At 38.1% G+C, this 16,348-nt stretch overlaps 1 protein-coding gene across 2 annotated transcripts; it reads right to left on the bottom strand.

Annotated features, from left to right (window-relative positions):
* Positions 1-249: 249 nt before the first annotated feature.
* BHLHE23 (basic helix-loop-helix family member e23) lies at positions 250-15,096 on the bottom strand. Of its 2 annotated transcripts, none has more exons than XR_008915417.1 (2): positions 12,752-15,096; positions 250-7,567 (listed from the first exon to the last, which is right to left on the bottom strand). XR_008915417.1 is itself a non-coding variant. In XM_001368073.4 (2 exons), exon 1 carries the CDS (start codon positions 14,771-14,773, stop codon positions 14,045-14,047), a length of 729 nt encoding a protein of 242 aa, XP_001368110.3. In that variant the 5' UTR covers positions 14,774-15,072; the 3' UTR covers positions 250-7,567; positions 14,041-14,044. The 2 variants fall into 2 exon arrangements, 1 of the variants encoding a protein (XP_001368110.3); XM_001368073.4 differs by having other exon boundaries at positions 14,041-15,072.
* Positions 15,097-16,348: the final 1,252 nt, after the last annotated feature.

The following is a 16,348-nucleotide window of genomic DNA, read 5'->3' as shown; positions in this document are numbered from 1 at the left end:
CATTCTATGTGAACATAGGCTAGATACTTAGCTTCCATCAAGCTTCAGTTACCATACCTATAAAATGGGACTACTAATAGCACTTATCTCTCATGGAGGTTTTGAAGACCAAATGAACATTATAAATGCCTTTTACAATCTTAAAGTATTATATTAGTGTTATTATTATTATTATAGCATCAAATTAAAGAAGAAATTTTGAGAAGATTTAGTTTAAATAAATAAGAATTGCATATTGATAACATCAGGTAGATAATATGATAATTTATTACTTTAACAGTCACTGCGTCACCTGTGTTTTGATGACATGTGAAGCACAAGCTCATTTGAAGGCTTCTTTTATATTCTAGAGGACATAGGACATAGAAGGTTTTTAATAATTGAACTCAGGGCAGCAATCTGTAATGTCTATCATTTACAGAATTCATACAAAATAACCCATCAGCTACCAAACTGCAGTGAGGCATCTGGTTCAATTCTTCTTTTTTATAGATGAGAAAACCAAAGCTTAGCAAATCGTAGAAGTTTGTTCAAGATCACATAAGACGTTTAATGACAGATCCAGGACTAGGACCATGATCTGCCAACTGTTTATTTTCTGCCATAAAGTAGCATAGATTATTAAAAGTGAATGGAGCCTTACTATTTACCCAGACTGAAGCCATCATTTTATAGATGATTCCACCAAGGTCCAGAGAAGAAGTCATGTGACTTGTACAAGTTCACTCACTGTGAGTTAGTAGCAGAAATTGAGTTATAACCCACATCTCTGTTTCTCAGTTCCATTTACTTCTCAATTAATCAGATGGCTGTTAAGCAGATATCATTTATCCAGTCTAATTTTTAAATAGGAAATAGTTATTTCCCCTCTTAAGAATAATTTCTCCTTGAGATTGCCCTCCAGACATGGGCACAGGTTGCATTAATTAAATTCTTTCATACCTGCCTCTAGAGAATACTCTAACCCTCCCAACTTTCATGAAGACTGGAATAGGATTGGTGGTGGTGATGGCATTGGTTATATATTTATTGATTGAGAAATGCAGGCAAAGAGAGTTAAGTTGACTTTTCCAAGGTCTTATAGTAGGCAGTTGATGTAACAAAAACCATCTGGTTATAAGGAGACTGGACCAAAGAATGGACTAACCTTTCAAATATCTAGAGGTCTCCAAAGTCCTTTCCTCATAAAGCCAAAATTTGTCCTGCTTAGAGACATAGAGGTGTGAGATGATATAACCAATCACCATTGGCTGATTTAGCTCACAGGAAGAGCACAGAAATCCCCTTCATGTGACCGGCTCAGTGACCGATACTGTGTTGTTTTGAAGACCTTCTGTTCTTACTGAAAGAAAGCCTCATGAAATGGAGAGGCTGGGACACAGAATCTAAAAATTCAGTTCTAGCTCTGACACTTAATAACTGTGTGATCTTGGGCAAGTCATTTTATTTTTCCAAGTCTCAGTTTCTTCCTTCATTGGGTGGGGATCATAACTCCACTACCAATGTTCTAGAATTGTTGTATAGGAGATATTTTGTAAATCATAAAACACAATAAAATTGTAAATTATTATCATTAGTGATGGCAAGACAAGACAGAACATCTGGTCAGGCTGCTGACCTTGCTTTTCTCTCTTGAAAAAAAAATTTGGGAACCATTATATGTTCACCTATATTAGAGAAAGAAAAAAAAGAGGGGGAAATCCATTGAAAGTCTAGTATTATCTTGTAAATGACATATTTAGTCAGTTATGCAGCTGATAATGAAGCGGCTTAATGAAGTCAGTGTCCTTGAAAGTTCTTCATCAATTTTTTTCCCCTCATCTGTCAGCATAGCCACTCGCTGACACAATATTAATTAAGCACAACATTTCCCGAAGTGTCGACGAGAAGTCCCATCACTGATAATGAACAGGTTTAGGGGAGTCACATCCCAACAAAATTACTTTTTAAACCAGCCTTATTAAGCAGAAAATTGGAGCAAAATCACCCCTACAACATCCTCATTAAAAGCCACTGATCCTTGGCTGCTTCTGTGTTCTAACATCTTTAATTAGCAAACTGCTAGTCTATCTGCCATCGTAAATGCTATTAATCTTACCTTTCATTTGCTTTCCTCTTAACCTATCCCTGCTTTTTTTTCTAGAAGACACATGCTCCTGATGGAATTCATTTTATTTTGCCTTGTGCCCTTGTAAAATGAGATGAAGGCAGTCACTGCTCCTGGTTAAACCCAGGGACTCACTAGTGATACAAAGTGATACTGTGACTTCTTGGGGAGTGAAATCAGAAATGGGTGATAGATACTGAGAAGGAACAGGGTCTTAAACTTACTCTGTGGACTGAGCCCTGCTAAGCCTGCCTGGTTTTCAGGATCAAATCCAGAACCATTATCTTGCTTAAAATGAGGGGATGTACCTGCCTGAAAATAGACACATCCTGTGATTTTGCAAGTTCTTTGTTGGTGGAACTGTGTTTTTCAAATGGTCCTGCCCAATATAAATGCCTAACAACAGTTGTTGCAATGTATAAGTAGCTTTTATACATGATGACAGCCCCCAGTTCTCTTAATGTCTATTTATGGAGGCTACAATACATACCAGAGCAGTAGGACAAATAACATACTGTGTTATGACTTTCTTACTAGAACAGCCCAATGCATGCACAGAGTGCAAAGTATTTTAGGAAGTCATGTTCAGTATTATGCCTGTAATCTGTTGTTTTTCTTCCTCATTAGTGATTTTAGCCTTAATATAAACAAGTATTTTTGGGGAAAAAAGATGGACCTCTCCTTTTCATTAATATTAATGATTCTTCTAACCATTTTTCAAGCTTGCTTTATTTAACTGATACCCTTGGTTACAAGAAGAATCACAGAAAATGGGGATATTACCCTGACTCCAAGTTGACTTTCTCTGCCCTATATTTCATCACCTTGGACTTTTGCCTTTGAAATCCCTGGAAAAGTCAGGGGTCATCATGTCATTACAATGGTGCTTTCCATTGTGGTATTTTTAGCCAGCAAGGTATCAGAATTCCAGCTTACCAGGATAAATAGAGAATGGCATGATACAGGTGGGTCTTTCCTTCTAAAAGAAAAAAATATGAGGTAGGAAATAGCAAATAATTCTTGATTTTCTTCCCCTTGTCCCATTCAGGTATCATGAGCAAAAAAAATTTCTACTGTCCATCTCATTGTGGTATCTATGGTATATCCAAAATTTAGTAATGCTACACTTTCATCAAGTTCAGTTGCCTCATCTGTAAAATAGAATAAATACTTTACTTTCTTGAAAATAAGGAATTAGATCTAATGATCTTTTGAGACCCCTTTGAGCTTTCAGACCTATGATTCTGTAATTATAGCCACCATTATCCAACATATAATTTCACTCCTCCTCCTTTCCATTTTTTTTTGTACACACACAATCTATGTGCTGACTTGCTGCTTTTTTCTTGTCTTCTTTATTAACTGGTTTCTTGATGATGATATTTAATCCCCAGATTGATGAACCAGTCAATAGGTTCTTAAGATGAAGGCCTTTTCTGTTGTGCTATAAGACACAAAGAAGGAGCGCTGGATAGCAAGAACAAAAATGAACCTCCTTACCCCCAGCTTTTCAGGCATTGGAGTTAAATGAAACAAGAACCTTCATGTATGTGTTTCATGGTAGAGTGGGTAGGAATATATGAGAACTCTGAGTGAGTATTCATTTTAACATTAAAAAAAATTATTCTCCTTGATCCTTAGAGGTTGGAAATGGCAATGGAGAGACAAAGGCTTTTCCTGATGCCATTCCATTCCAGTTCAACCTCCACCCCACAAATTTATTTTGTATCTGTTTTGTATACAAGTTAATGTTGTCTCTCTCAGACTAAAAACTACTTGAAATCAGGGTTTGTTTCCACTTTTGTCTTTGTATTTCCAGTTCTTAGTAGAGTGCCTGGGACATAGGAGTTGCTTAATGAATGGTTCTGATTTATTTATAAGGGGAGATCATGCTTATTGCAATGACCATTTAAGAGAAGAGCTGAACTGCTAGAAAAAAGAAAAAAAATCAAACCTGAAGGATTTTAAAAATCTTGGTGGTACTTGAGAGCACAGGGCTCAGAACCTGATCTGTGATAAATTGGTGTTAGGAGTTTGGCTCCATCTCTGTTATTTATAGCCTTAGAAAATTACTTAGAGCCCTAAGAAATTAAATGTGTTGCCCAGGATCATACAGACAGCATGTATCAGGAATGGGACTTGAGTTTATGCCTTTCTGGCTTTGAGGCCAGTTTTTTCCTCCACTACAACTATACTGATTAAAGATTACAAACACACATACACACACAAACATACATTCTCTCTCTCTCAAAGAAAAAATGTATATGTGTGTGTGTGTATGTGTATAAAGAAACATCATATATACTTTAAAGAATATATACATATAAAAGAAAGACTTCCTTGATAATTTGGATCTATATGTATATATAATGTATAAATATACTTGTATATATGCATGGTATATATAACATCTACATATATATGTGTATGTAGTTTTAAAAAAATCCTTACCTTCTATCTTAAAATCAATACTTTGTATTGGTTCCAAGGCAGAAGGGCAGCAATAGACATTAAGTGACTTGCCCAGGATTGCATTACTAGGAAGTGTCTGAGGCCAGATTTAAACCTAATCTGGGTTCAGACCTCTCACCTCTTGGCCTGGCTCTCAATCCACTGAGCCATCTAGATGTCCCTTGTATATATAGTCATATAACAAAGAGGCTAGGCTACAAAATATTTAATTTACCTACTTGTTTGCCTAAATATTGAATTCAGATTGTTTCTGCAAGACTGGGCCCTAAAGACATCAACTTTTAAGGACATCAACTTTTTCCCCCCTAACCATCAAATAAATGCATGAATAAAAAACTGGTGTAATCGAAAGTTAGAAGTGGTGTTGCACAGTGAATAGAAAATTTTCCTTGAAGACAGGAAGACCTAGGTTCAATCTTGCCTCTGACAAATGTTGGCTTCATGACCACACGTGTGTTGCTTAATGTCTCAGTGTCTTAGGTAACTCTTTACAACTCTAAATTTCAGATGAGTTGTTGATTTGTATCTATAGCATGAATTTCTGCATCCAGAATTCCTGTATAAATGAGATTCCATGTCTGGACCAAAGAAAAAAGTTGCTGAGAGTATTTTCCCAAAAGAATACCTCTTTGTATAAATTTCTTGGTAACTGTTGTTGTTATACCTAGTTTGGGAGGTTAAAAGAGGTCAAGGAAGGAAAAAAAAGATTTTTCATTGAGGAAGTGATATGTTCATTAAGTCTTTCTTTTACATTCTTTCATTAATAAATGGTAGGGTCTCATTGATTTGTGCATATATGAAACATAATGATAGGTAATCAAATAATTTATCTGGATGTGATTTGAAATGAAATGGGTGGATGGTTTTAAGTCTTTTTCTTTTGTTCTTATGCTCAGTATATCTGGAAGTAGGGGGAGAAAATCTTAAGCTAGTAAAGATTTCTTGTTAGCATCTTAGCTGGGGGACTATTTGCTGCAAGGCACATCAGGACTTGTCTGTCCCCTTACTGGTATTCTTAGAGAAGGCAGACTCTCCGCCATATCACTGGGGAAGTTCAGCTTGGTGAATCCTCCTGAGCACTATTACTGTGATTACTGGGAGGGCACAGATATGCCAGGCTCATTGTCATTTCAGATACAATGTCAAGCTGGAGCTGGTGGAACCCACTGGTGCTGACACCCAGCTGAGAATGACCTTTGGTTGGGGTGAGTGAATTTCAGTCTTGGGCATGAGGCTCTTGATGGCCACTGGATTCTTGGGATGACTTGTTTGTATGAATTGCAAAATGAGACTTTGTTCCTATGCAGTAATTGTAGGTTCCAATTTTGTGCTGCCCTAAGTCAAAAGGAAGAGGGTACATTGGAGGTGAGGAGGGGCGGAGAAGACCAAACATCTTTGTAGATGTGGCAAATGTGAAAGCCCTGCTGTGGCGGCAAGAAGAATCTATCATGTCAGATGCCTTGTGGCCATCAGGAAACACTGAGCATCCTCCTGTTAGTATCTTAGGGTTTGCGGCCAAAAAACCAGATTTGCCTTTGTCTCATTAAAATAACAAATGCAGTCCAAACGGATCTGGGGCGTCTCACAGCCCGTCAGACTAAATCACAAGGCTTTGGAAGGAAACTGACTATGGACTCATTATTTTAGACAAAAAGGAGCTTGGAGGAATAAACTGGGATGGTTTAAAAGAGATTTTTTTTTTTTAAAGCTCAGCCATGTTTTCTCTGTGAAATACTTTAGTCAAGGCAAGACATTAGCTCAGTTCCATATTGGTAACATCCACATGATTCAGTTACATTGATTGTAGAGGGAGAACAGTTTCTTGTTTTGTTGGACTATAAGTTATTCTTACTGGTTGGAATTATCTGTACCATCTCCAACAATGACTTTTTTAAAAAATGAAAATCAATTCTCACTGGAAATAGAGGACTCACTGATTTGGTTCTTTGGATGAGGAAAGATCATTCCATGACTTCTTTCTATTTTAACAGTGGACGTCTACTTACTAAATGATCTCTGAGGTCTCTTCCAACTTTAAAGGTTTGATGATTTTCTATTCAATATGTCTTATTCAGATAACTACTTTTTGCAGATCATAGAAATGAAGGTATGAAATGAAAACATCAATAGGAAAATACAATAAAAACTATACACATTAAGTAACAAAATCTCCATGTGTGTGCCTTAATCTCTAGGCCTTGTGGCTTTCTGACCTGTAGGTATAATTTCAATTTAAAGTTTACAGTGAGAGATAAAGAGCAATGTTAACAGAGTTTCCATACATTGTCTTATAAGAATAAGTATTTAAAGCACTTTAGATGATAGGACTATTGAGAAGGCATAAAGATTGTTCATTAATTATTTTTAAATGAATCTGTATTTACTTTTTGGAAAGGAAAAAAATTCTTTTCATAGGAGTAATCATATTGAGATTATTTCTATGGGAGATGAATATTGAAACACAGGATGTTCTTTAATTTCCTCTGCTGGTTAAATGTTAGCTATTATATTTACAGTAACATAGATGTTGTTCTTTTAGGAATTTTACTGCCACATAATAGTTTTCATTCTGAAAGCATGTTAAGTTTATAATTTTAATAAATATACTTTTGTTGGAGGCATTAGACTGGCCAGGGCTGCAGATCCGTGAATCCAAAGAGGTAATTGTTACAGAAACAATTCAGTACATCATAAATCCCTGTTTTCATCTTTGTAAATGGGATGCCAAAAGAGATTAAAGACTGGAAACATGTCACAAACAAATTCACATTAGAAAAAGCACTGCAATCATTGTCCTCTGTAATACTTAGGGCTTAGGAACTATGTTCTGATTCTGGGCAAAAAGAACTTGTTCACAACAGAGATGATGAAGCAAACCTGGACTCTTAGATGACAGTGATGGTCTTCATATTTTCACTCTCCCTTTAGGAAAATAATATTTGCCTTTTATGAGGAGGCTGGTTTTCACTTGATATTTCATTTCTCAGCCTGGAAGGGAAGTGAGAGAAATGCAAATTGGTCAAAATAGGCTTCCAAACCAAATGGTAACCTGTTTAGTAATGTGGTAAAATAAACATCTACAGCTGTAATATTGTTTGTGATTATAGAAGTCCTGTTGAATTGCATTTTGTTGAGCTTTGCATCTTCTCTTGTGCTGAGTTGCAGCAGAGGCAAAATGCTGCCTATCTTTGCACCAGAGCACCAAGAAAGCAAATGGAAAAAAAACAACAATAAACTACGCACCATAAGAAATATTATGCTTTGGGGTCCTGGTTTCAGTTGTGAATAATGTGCTTTGAAACAAGACACTCCAGTATTGAGTTGCTATGTGATAAAATCTTAGCTCAAAGGAATAGATCTCTAGAGATGGAATGACATGTCCTCAGGAGTCTAGTAGGGGATATATTTCTAGGCAAGAAGCCCTTACTCTCTCCCACAATGGCTTGATGTCTACTCCATTTACTCTTAAGATCAATACTGTTCAGAAAGTGATTTTCATTTGAATATTATTCAATTTATTATTAAGGATCTATTATGTACAATAGTTTTGTGCTGGAATCATTTTTTTCCTGTACTGGTGCCTTAGAGAATGGACTTCCCTTAGGCTAAAAAAACCCCCCTGTGTTTCAAAGAGTTCTATTATATTTTCAATATTTTCTAGTGCTTTATTCAAGGGGCATATTTTCAGCATATGCTTTTCTGGTTATGCTAGGTTTCTGATGCATGCTTCATATGACATTTCTGATAAACATGAAGAAAACAAAAATCTCTTAAGGTGTATGTGTGTGTTGTGTGTGCATGCACACACAGAATACACAAGCAAATTTAGCATTTAACAAACTATGAAATTATAGACCAGGTCCAAATAATTCATCAGCTTAGGGAAATGGAGAGAAGAGTGAAACTGTCTGATCAGAAATGGTTAGAACAACAGATTGGCTGATTTTTCTGTCTTTTTATAGAAATCTTGATGTCATGAAGACAGTCTGGGACTGGGGGCAGGAAGAATAATAATATTACTTTAAAACATCTGGATTGAGGAGAAAGGGGTAAAGAAGAGGTGGGCTAGTTTGAGGTTCATTCCTGGATCATTAAGCATGAGCTGGTTAACTCAGTTGCCTTTGACTAGGTTAGAAGTGAAGAACCACCTAGAGAGATTTGTATAGCCAGGTAAGAAAGCCATGGATATAACTAGAAAGAAAATTGAGTGGATGAATCAAAGACTTGGCCTGGTGATATGTCCATAAATAGTGATTAGAAGCACTGAATTCAGTTTTTCTAGAGGCCACTCCTACTACTCAGGGTTGCACAGGGTAGGGAGATGGGAGAGACTTGGTTTAGGATAACCAAAGAGAGACATTTCTTTATTGAATTGTTTCAGAAGGGCCCTTAGCAGTGACAGTGCTGATTATGAATTTGTTTTCTTCCTTTCTGCTCAATTTTCACTATAAAATGAGACCCACTGAGTTGAAGAGTAGCTTTTTAACCAAACCATGGAAAGAAATGCTGGGCATCCATGTAACCTTTATAACATAGAATATGCCCTTTGTATTTTAACTGATTGTCTCACTATGATTATGTTTTTGTTTAATTGAATAGAAAGCTATAGTCAGAGATCTCATTTATACAATAAATGCAAATAGCTGACTATTGATCATTAGTCATTAGGGAGGTACATACTAGCTATCAATAACTTCTGGATTTCAAAGATAAATAAGTAAGATAGCATATGAATCAGAGTTTAGGGGGAAAAAACCTAGGTAAAAGTTATAACATGAATAACTCTAATCTAGTAGTTCTTAAACTTTTTGATTGCACTTTAAAAAGTTATACCTTACTTTTTACAATCTTAAAAACTATTGAGTACCTCCCAAAGAACATTTGTTTTTGCATTTATATTTATTTATAATTACAGAATTAGAAATTAGAATGTTTTATTATTGTGAAAAAAGTTTTTACCTCACAGACCCTCTGAAAGGGTTTGGGGGACCATCAGGGGCTCCCCAAACAACATTTTGAGAACTTTTCCATCTGGACCATCACTTTTCAAACAGAAGAACAATTCCCTGATCTTGTGAAAGAAAAAGACTTGATTTTGATGGTTCTCTAACTGTATAACCCATGTAGGTCAGGTCAGAGAAACCATTTAATATTTGTGTAGCACATACTTATACTTCACCGACAAAGAATGGTCCAACAACATTTATTTTTTGTTTTCGAAGAGCAAAAAAGTTTGAATTCATGAATTAAAAAGGCTAAAAAACACTAGCATATAAATATAATAAAGAAACATTCTTGTATGTGTTTATGCATATTATATCTATATTTAAGTTCCAGACTAAATACTGAAGAAATCATTGTGGTTTCTAGATAGTCTATTTAAGATGTTCCTCTATAGAGGGTGAGAAATAATTATTTTATTCTCTTGTGATCTATTTCTTTCCTCAACAAGTATCCTGAAAGGAAAGCAGACATTGGAAAAAAGTGCAAAATATTCAGCTGTTCATCTGGACTCCTGAAATATTTGGGTGTTTGACATTATAAAGAAAAAAAATGTTCAATAACTGAATTTTAACTTTTCTAACTATCTATTTTAGGGTCATGTAGACATAATCATAACTTAATTTACTTTAATTATACCATTATAGGAAAGTTAAGTGAATGAGTATGAGGAAACTTCATGTATCTTGGGAAAAGTTTAAGTACTATTTTCTCCTATTAATTTAAACCAATTACTGTGCTTGACAGTATTACATCACGATTAACTTTGTAATAGGAAATTTTCATTTGCCTATCAAACTAACATCAGTACAACATTTTATTTTTTGTTCTATTTCCTTTAGGTTCATAGATTTAACCCTCACAAGGAATTTAGTCCAGTCCTTTTATTTTATAGATGAAGGAATTGAGAACCACAGTGGTAAAATGACTTCCCCAGGGTCACAAAGGCAGTAAGTAGCAAGGCTGGGATTCAAACACAGTCCCTCTGACTCTGATCCTATTTCTCTTTCTATGACACCATGTTGTCTGTCTCTTTTTTGCATGACATCCAGTACTGAATTTATATGTGAAATTAAAAAAAAATTATGATGTATTAGATTTCTTCACTAAAACTTTCATCATAAGGAGTATACATTAAAAAATTAATAAAAAGCTATTAAAATTATTAAAAAGTTTAAAACTGCATGAAGACTTTTTGGGACACTATATTTTAATACCTACTTCAGTACCTTTTAGGCAGGAAAACAGTTAATTTAGCAGGTGGTGTTATGATATCTATTAATACTTAAGCAAGGCAATGGTGGTATAGAGGATAGAATTCTGACCTTTAATTCATTAAGAGTCATTAAGAGTCATTAAGATCTAAGTTTAAATCCTGTCTGGTGGTTGTATGACCAAGGTAAGACACTTCCTAGTTCTGTAAAGATTTGTAAAATTATTTTCTTAAAGCTCCCAATGTAACTTTTTATACTGAAAAGGTTTATATGTAAAAAATACCTATCTTCATCTGTGGAGGGTGTTTCCAAACCAGGAGCTCAACAAATAGTTAAATAAGCCAATAGCTAAAGGTAGAGAAAAGACTGCACAGAATGTTGGATAGAAAATAATTTTTGAAGTCAGGAAAAAGTGGGTTCAAATTCTTCTTCTATGTCAGCTGTGGGTCTCTGGGCAAGTCTTGATCTCTGTTCTGTATGTAGTGCTCTAAGATTATATACATTGCAGAAGAGTTACTGATCTGTTTTAAAAGAGAGATCCCTCAAATGAAGCTTCTAATACATATGAAATCAGAGTCCCTCTCCCAAATAGTTCAGGGCAGTTTTTAAAAAAGTTGATTTTAAACTTAAGATTAGAAAGGGGAAAAAAATGACAAATTTCCAAGTTAGAAAATTCAGCAAAGAAAAAATGGTTATTAATATTCAAAATTTCTGCTTCTCCAGAGAATGTTCTGAGCTATGAGATTAAAGAAACAAGAAGTCATTTTAGCCAATTTCTTAAGAGAAAGTATAGATTCCATTGTGAACCATTAAACTCACTGTTTTATTATAAATCTTTCTACCACTATTTGTAAAAAAAACAAAATTAAGTCAAAACCTATTTATTTTGTATCTAAATAATATGTCAAGTGCATCTTTGGCACTTTCCATCAAAATGATTATTTTCCCTTAATATCTAAATTTGTCATTATTTGGGATGCTCGTTCAAGAGCACCTCAGCATACTCCTCATCCCCCCAAATTAAGTCGTTTGGGTTTCCTAGCCCTTCCTAATACTTTGGGCTATCTTCAGTCTTAGAAATCAGTTTACAAACAAACGAATAAACAAACAAACAAAAAAAAAAACGCCTCAGTTTTCTGAAGTCAGCTGGAAAAAAAAGAATAAAAATGGAAATTAGCTGAAACCAGTACTAAGCATATGTCTTTTTATGAATGAGACTTAATCACACACCTCACTTTGCAAATACAAAAAGTCCCTTTGCAATGTATTCATTAAAGTTAACCACTATAGACAAGCCGCTTAGTAGCGGTGGCTGTACTCTTCCTATTAGCATAACACCAGAGACAGGCGTGGAAATTGGTTTAATAATCTCAAACAGTTACACCCTGAGTCTAACACAAATGATCCTGGACAGATCCACCCCCTCGAGCTGTAGCTGTACCAGGTTGCATGGTGGCTGACACTGGGTGGTTGGTGGTGGTTTTCTTGGGGTGATGTGGTTAGAGAGGCACGGGATATGGAACCAGAGCATTTGGTTTTGAATGCCATCTCTGCCATTTATTGACTAGACCCTGCTGATCTCAGTGTTCTCTACTGTAAAATGGGGACAATAACAATAATGATAATGCTTACAGGTTTATTATCAATTTTTTTTTTCATTTTGGTAAATTTTAACCCCTACAGAGAATTGCAGAGATGATCTTAATTTTTTTTAAGGAAAAAGAAAAAAATGTTAGTCAATAGTTCTTGCTAACGATGAATGGAAAGAACGTTGAATCTAGAGTCAGAAGACCTGGTTTCTTATCTTTACTGAACTATTTTACGACCTTGATCAAATCAATTAACTTCTATAAGCCTCAGTTTTCTTATCTTTAAAGTGAGAGGCTTAGCATCCTTTCCAGTATTTTCTATATATCTAATCCGAGCTAGGGATAGAGATTCGATGACACAGACTTACCTAGAAATTACAACACTTCTTTTGGAAATTGCTGTCAAATTGTGGGGATGCTGCAGGCGTGGAGACTTCACGGTTTGCCCTGGGCTAGAACAGTTATTCTCCGTCCCTGGGGACAAGGTCGAGGTTTAGTTTGACTAACGTGCTGACCCTGGGATTTCGGAAACTCCAACTACCAGTCTGTAATGTTTACTGAGTTTTTGAGAACCTGACAAAAGCACGCACAGACTTGTCCTGCGTTAGGGCTAGCTTCGGATTAGGGACGAGAAAATCCCATGAACTGGAAGAGTGAAACCTTTCGTGGTTTTAGACCACTTAGACTAGTCTTTAATCTCAGCTGTTCAGGAGGCAAGCACACCGTCAGTCTCACCTGGCCTATAGTACAGCGGTGCAGACCAGACTTTTATATGACTTAAATCTGATAATTTATTGAAAATCTTTTCCCCGGAATAGTTTCTCGCTCTCAGCATTTATTCCTCATGCAAACAATGGTTTGGGAAGAAGACGCTTTTCCAGGGTGCCAGAAGGCTTTGGTTTGAGGAGGCCAAGCACTGGGAAGAGGTACGAAGCAGAATGTCACCTCTCGGTTCCAAAACAAAAAACAAAAACAAACCCACGTATTAACAGTCAAGGTTCTACAGGATGAGGCTTGGTGAGGTTTGCGGGAGCTCAAACAACCCGGCTAGCAGCACTGAACTTTAGCGTCTGGGGGTTTGGGAACTTTAAAGGTCCCTGGAAATAGAACACACATGGGACAGGAAGCCCGGCCTAGGATCTGGGTCTCACTCCCTTGGACCTGGGGCGATTGGTGGGGGCTGCGTTGCATAGTGTACTAGGTTAGGCTTCGGCCGCTCAGAAATCCACGTGCTCTCCTTACGGTCAGTCCCCGATCCAGGGGACTTGTTGCAAGGAATATTTTTCCGTGTCAAAGAGGGAGCGGCTTTAAGATGGGGCTAAAAGGCTGGGGGTCGGGTGCCGAAGGGTTAGAAATTTCTCTGACTTGTTTAGCCCGGGCAGGAGGGGAAAGTGATTTCGTAAAACAGTTTAACACTCAAACTACACCGAGATCAGCTTATCCCTTTATCCTTTCCTTCTGTTGCTTTTCACTTAAACAATTTTTAGAAGTCGAGGAAGGTGAAAGGGTGAGGGTGAGGATCAGAACAGGCGTTTTAGCAATTCTAACTGAAACGATGTTGCGAGGAGGCTGAAAGGCAGTGGACAAGGTAAGAAGAGGGCAAAGGACTGGAGGGAAGGTGGTGGTGGGAGATGTGGGGACAGGGTTAGATACACACCCAATCACGGCTTCTCGTTACAGTGCTTACAAAGAGCAGAGGGAGTCCCCGAGAAGGCAGCACATTTCTCAGGACAGGCGGCCAGTGCTGTGCCGGAGAAGGGATATACTGCGGCCTGGCCAAAGGGAGTCAATGCGGCCGGAATAGGGCCAGTGAGGCTCTGACCCTGGTTCAAATAGGCTACCAGCCGCCTCATCTCTTCAAGAGCCTGGGCCTGCATCAGGATGTAGTTCTTCGCTAGGAGAAGGGTGGCAATTTTCGACAGTTTCCTCACTGATGGGCTGTGTGCGTAGGGGATAACCGACCTGAGTCCATCCAGGGCGTCGTTCAGGTCATGCATGCGTCTCCGCTCTCGGGCGTTGATACTCAGGCGCAAGGAGCGCTGTTCTTTGGGCTTCTTGGCCAGAGTCCCCGCCTTGAGTTTGGAGTCGTTGTCGAAGCCAGAGCTCCTCTTCCTAGGCTCGAAAGTGTCCTCTTCATCACCGCTCTGCTCCCCGCTGCTCTCGGCTGCCCCTCCCTTGGCCAGAGGAGCTCCGTGAAAGTCTCCCGCTGAAGCTGCGTTGTAGCCTCTGTGCGTTTCAGCACCGCGGACAGAGCCATAAGGGAAAGCAGAGGTTGTGTAGCTCTGGGTTAGGGCCAGGTAGGTGTCACCAGACAGAGATTTGAGCTCCGCCATAGCCTTCTCCGGGAGCTCGGCGGAGCCGGGGAAAAGGTCGCCTCTTCCCACACTCATCAGAGCATATAAGCTTCCAATCGGGAGCTACCCACACTCCGAAGCGCTGCTTTCAGAAAAGGGGAAACAATCCCTCACCCTTCCCTCCCTGCACGCAACCTCTGTGCGGTTTTCTGACTTAAAGCCAGAGAGCTTGGGGAAGGGGTGTGCTGGGGTGGGGTGGGGGTACCTGAGAAGGAGGAGATGTGTCTAATCTGTTCTGAAGCCCCTTGCACCTTTTCCACTCGTCTGTCCTCGGTCCCTCCAGTCCCTACCCCCTACCCACTTCCTCCCCCGCTACTGCCAATGCCGATGTATCCAGTTTGGGGGAAGGGGCGGGATCTAGATGCTACTTCACACCAGCATTCGTTATATGCCTTGGACTAGCCCTCCGGGATTGGTGGCTGCCCAATCAGAAGGTCCTCTTGTAATTAAAGGGAGGAGTGAGAAAGACCAAGACAAGACGGGAGAGAGATTTTGGAGTGGAGAATGAGAGATACCAGAGAGACAGACATAGACTGAGAGACAGAGATGAGGAGACAGAGGGCATAGCGGAAAAACCTAGAGCCATGGAAGCAAAGAGAGAGGAAAGAGGAAAAAGCGGGGGGAGAGAGAGAGAGAGAGACAGAGAGACAGAGACAGAGAAAGAGAGACAGAGACACAGAGAGAGAGACAGAAAGAAGAGATAAGATAGAAAGAGAGATAAGAGAGATAAGGGAGGTAAGAGATAAGAGAGATGGGAGAGATAAGAGAAATAAGAGATAAGAGAAATTGAGAGATAAGAGAAAGAAATAGAGATAAGAAAGAGATAAAAGAGATGAGAAAGAGATCGAGGTAAGAGAGATAAGAGACAAGATAGATAAGAAAGAGAGATAAGGGAAAATAAAGATAAGAGAAAGAGGGATAGAGATAAGAGAAATAAGAGAGAAACAGATAAGAGAGTTAGATAAGGGAGAAAGAGTGAGAGATAAGAGAGCTAGAAATAAGAGAGAGGAAAGAGATGAGAGAGATAAGAGAAATAAGTGATAAGAGAGAAAAAGTGTGATAGAGATAAGATAAATAAGATAGATAGAGATAAGAGATAAGAAAGAAATAAGAAAGAGATAGATCATGGAGCTAAAAGATAAGATAGATGAGAGATGAGAAAGAGAGATGAGAGAGAGTAAGAGATGAGAGCTAAGAGAGGTAGAGATGAGAGAGGCAAGAGAGATAAGAGAGAAACAGATAGGTTAAAGAGAGTGACAGAGATAAGAGAAAGATAAAAAAGAGACAAGAGGAAGATATAGAGATAAAAGAGATAAGAAGGAGATATAGAGAAATAAGATATAAAGAGATAAGAGATAGAGATAAGATAAGAGATAGAGTGATCGAGGTAAAAGAGATAGAGATAAGAGAAAGATAAGAGATGTCTCTAAGGGAAATACACTTGGGCTTCCAAGGCAAGCAGCAAGCAAACACTCAGCTGTTGGCAATGTGAGGGAAAAAAGGATTTATACTTTCCAAGCCTCTTGAGAACTGCTCCAATCAGCAGCAGCAATAGAAAAAGCAGCAGTAGCAGCAGCAACAAGAGCAGAAGGAGCAGTAGCAGGCTGCTGG

The sequence above is a fragment of the Monodelphis domestica genome, chromosome 1 (assembly GCF_027887165.1).
Source record: "Monodelphis domestica isolate mMonDom1 chromosome 1, mMonDom1.pri, whole genome shotgun sequence".
Classification (NCBI taxonomy): Eukaryota; Metazoa; Chordata; class Mammalia; order Didelphimorphia; family Didelphidae; genus Monodelphis; species Monodelphis domestica.
The sequence above is the reverse complement of the archived record's forward strand: the minus strand, read 5'-3'. Positions and strand labels throughout refer to the sequence as shown.

Coding starts and splice junctions, on each gene's coding strand:
- BHLHE23 (XM_001368073.4), bottom strand. CDS start 14,773: ATGAGTGTGGGAAGAGGCGACCTTTTCCCCGGCTCCGCCGAGCTCCCG.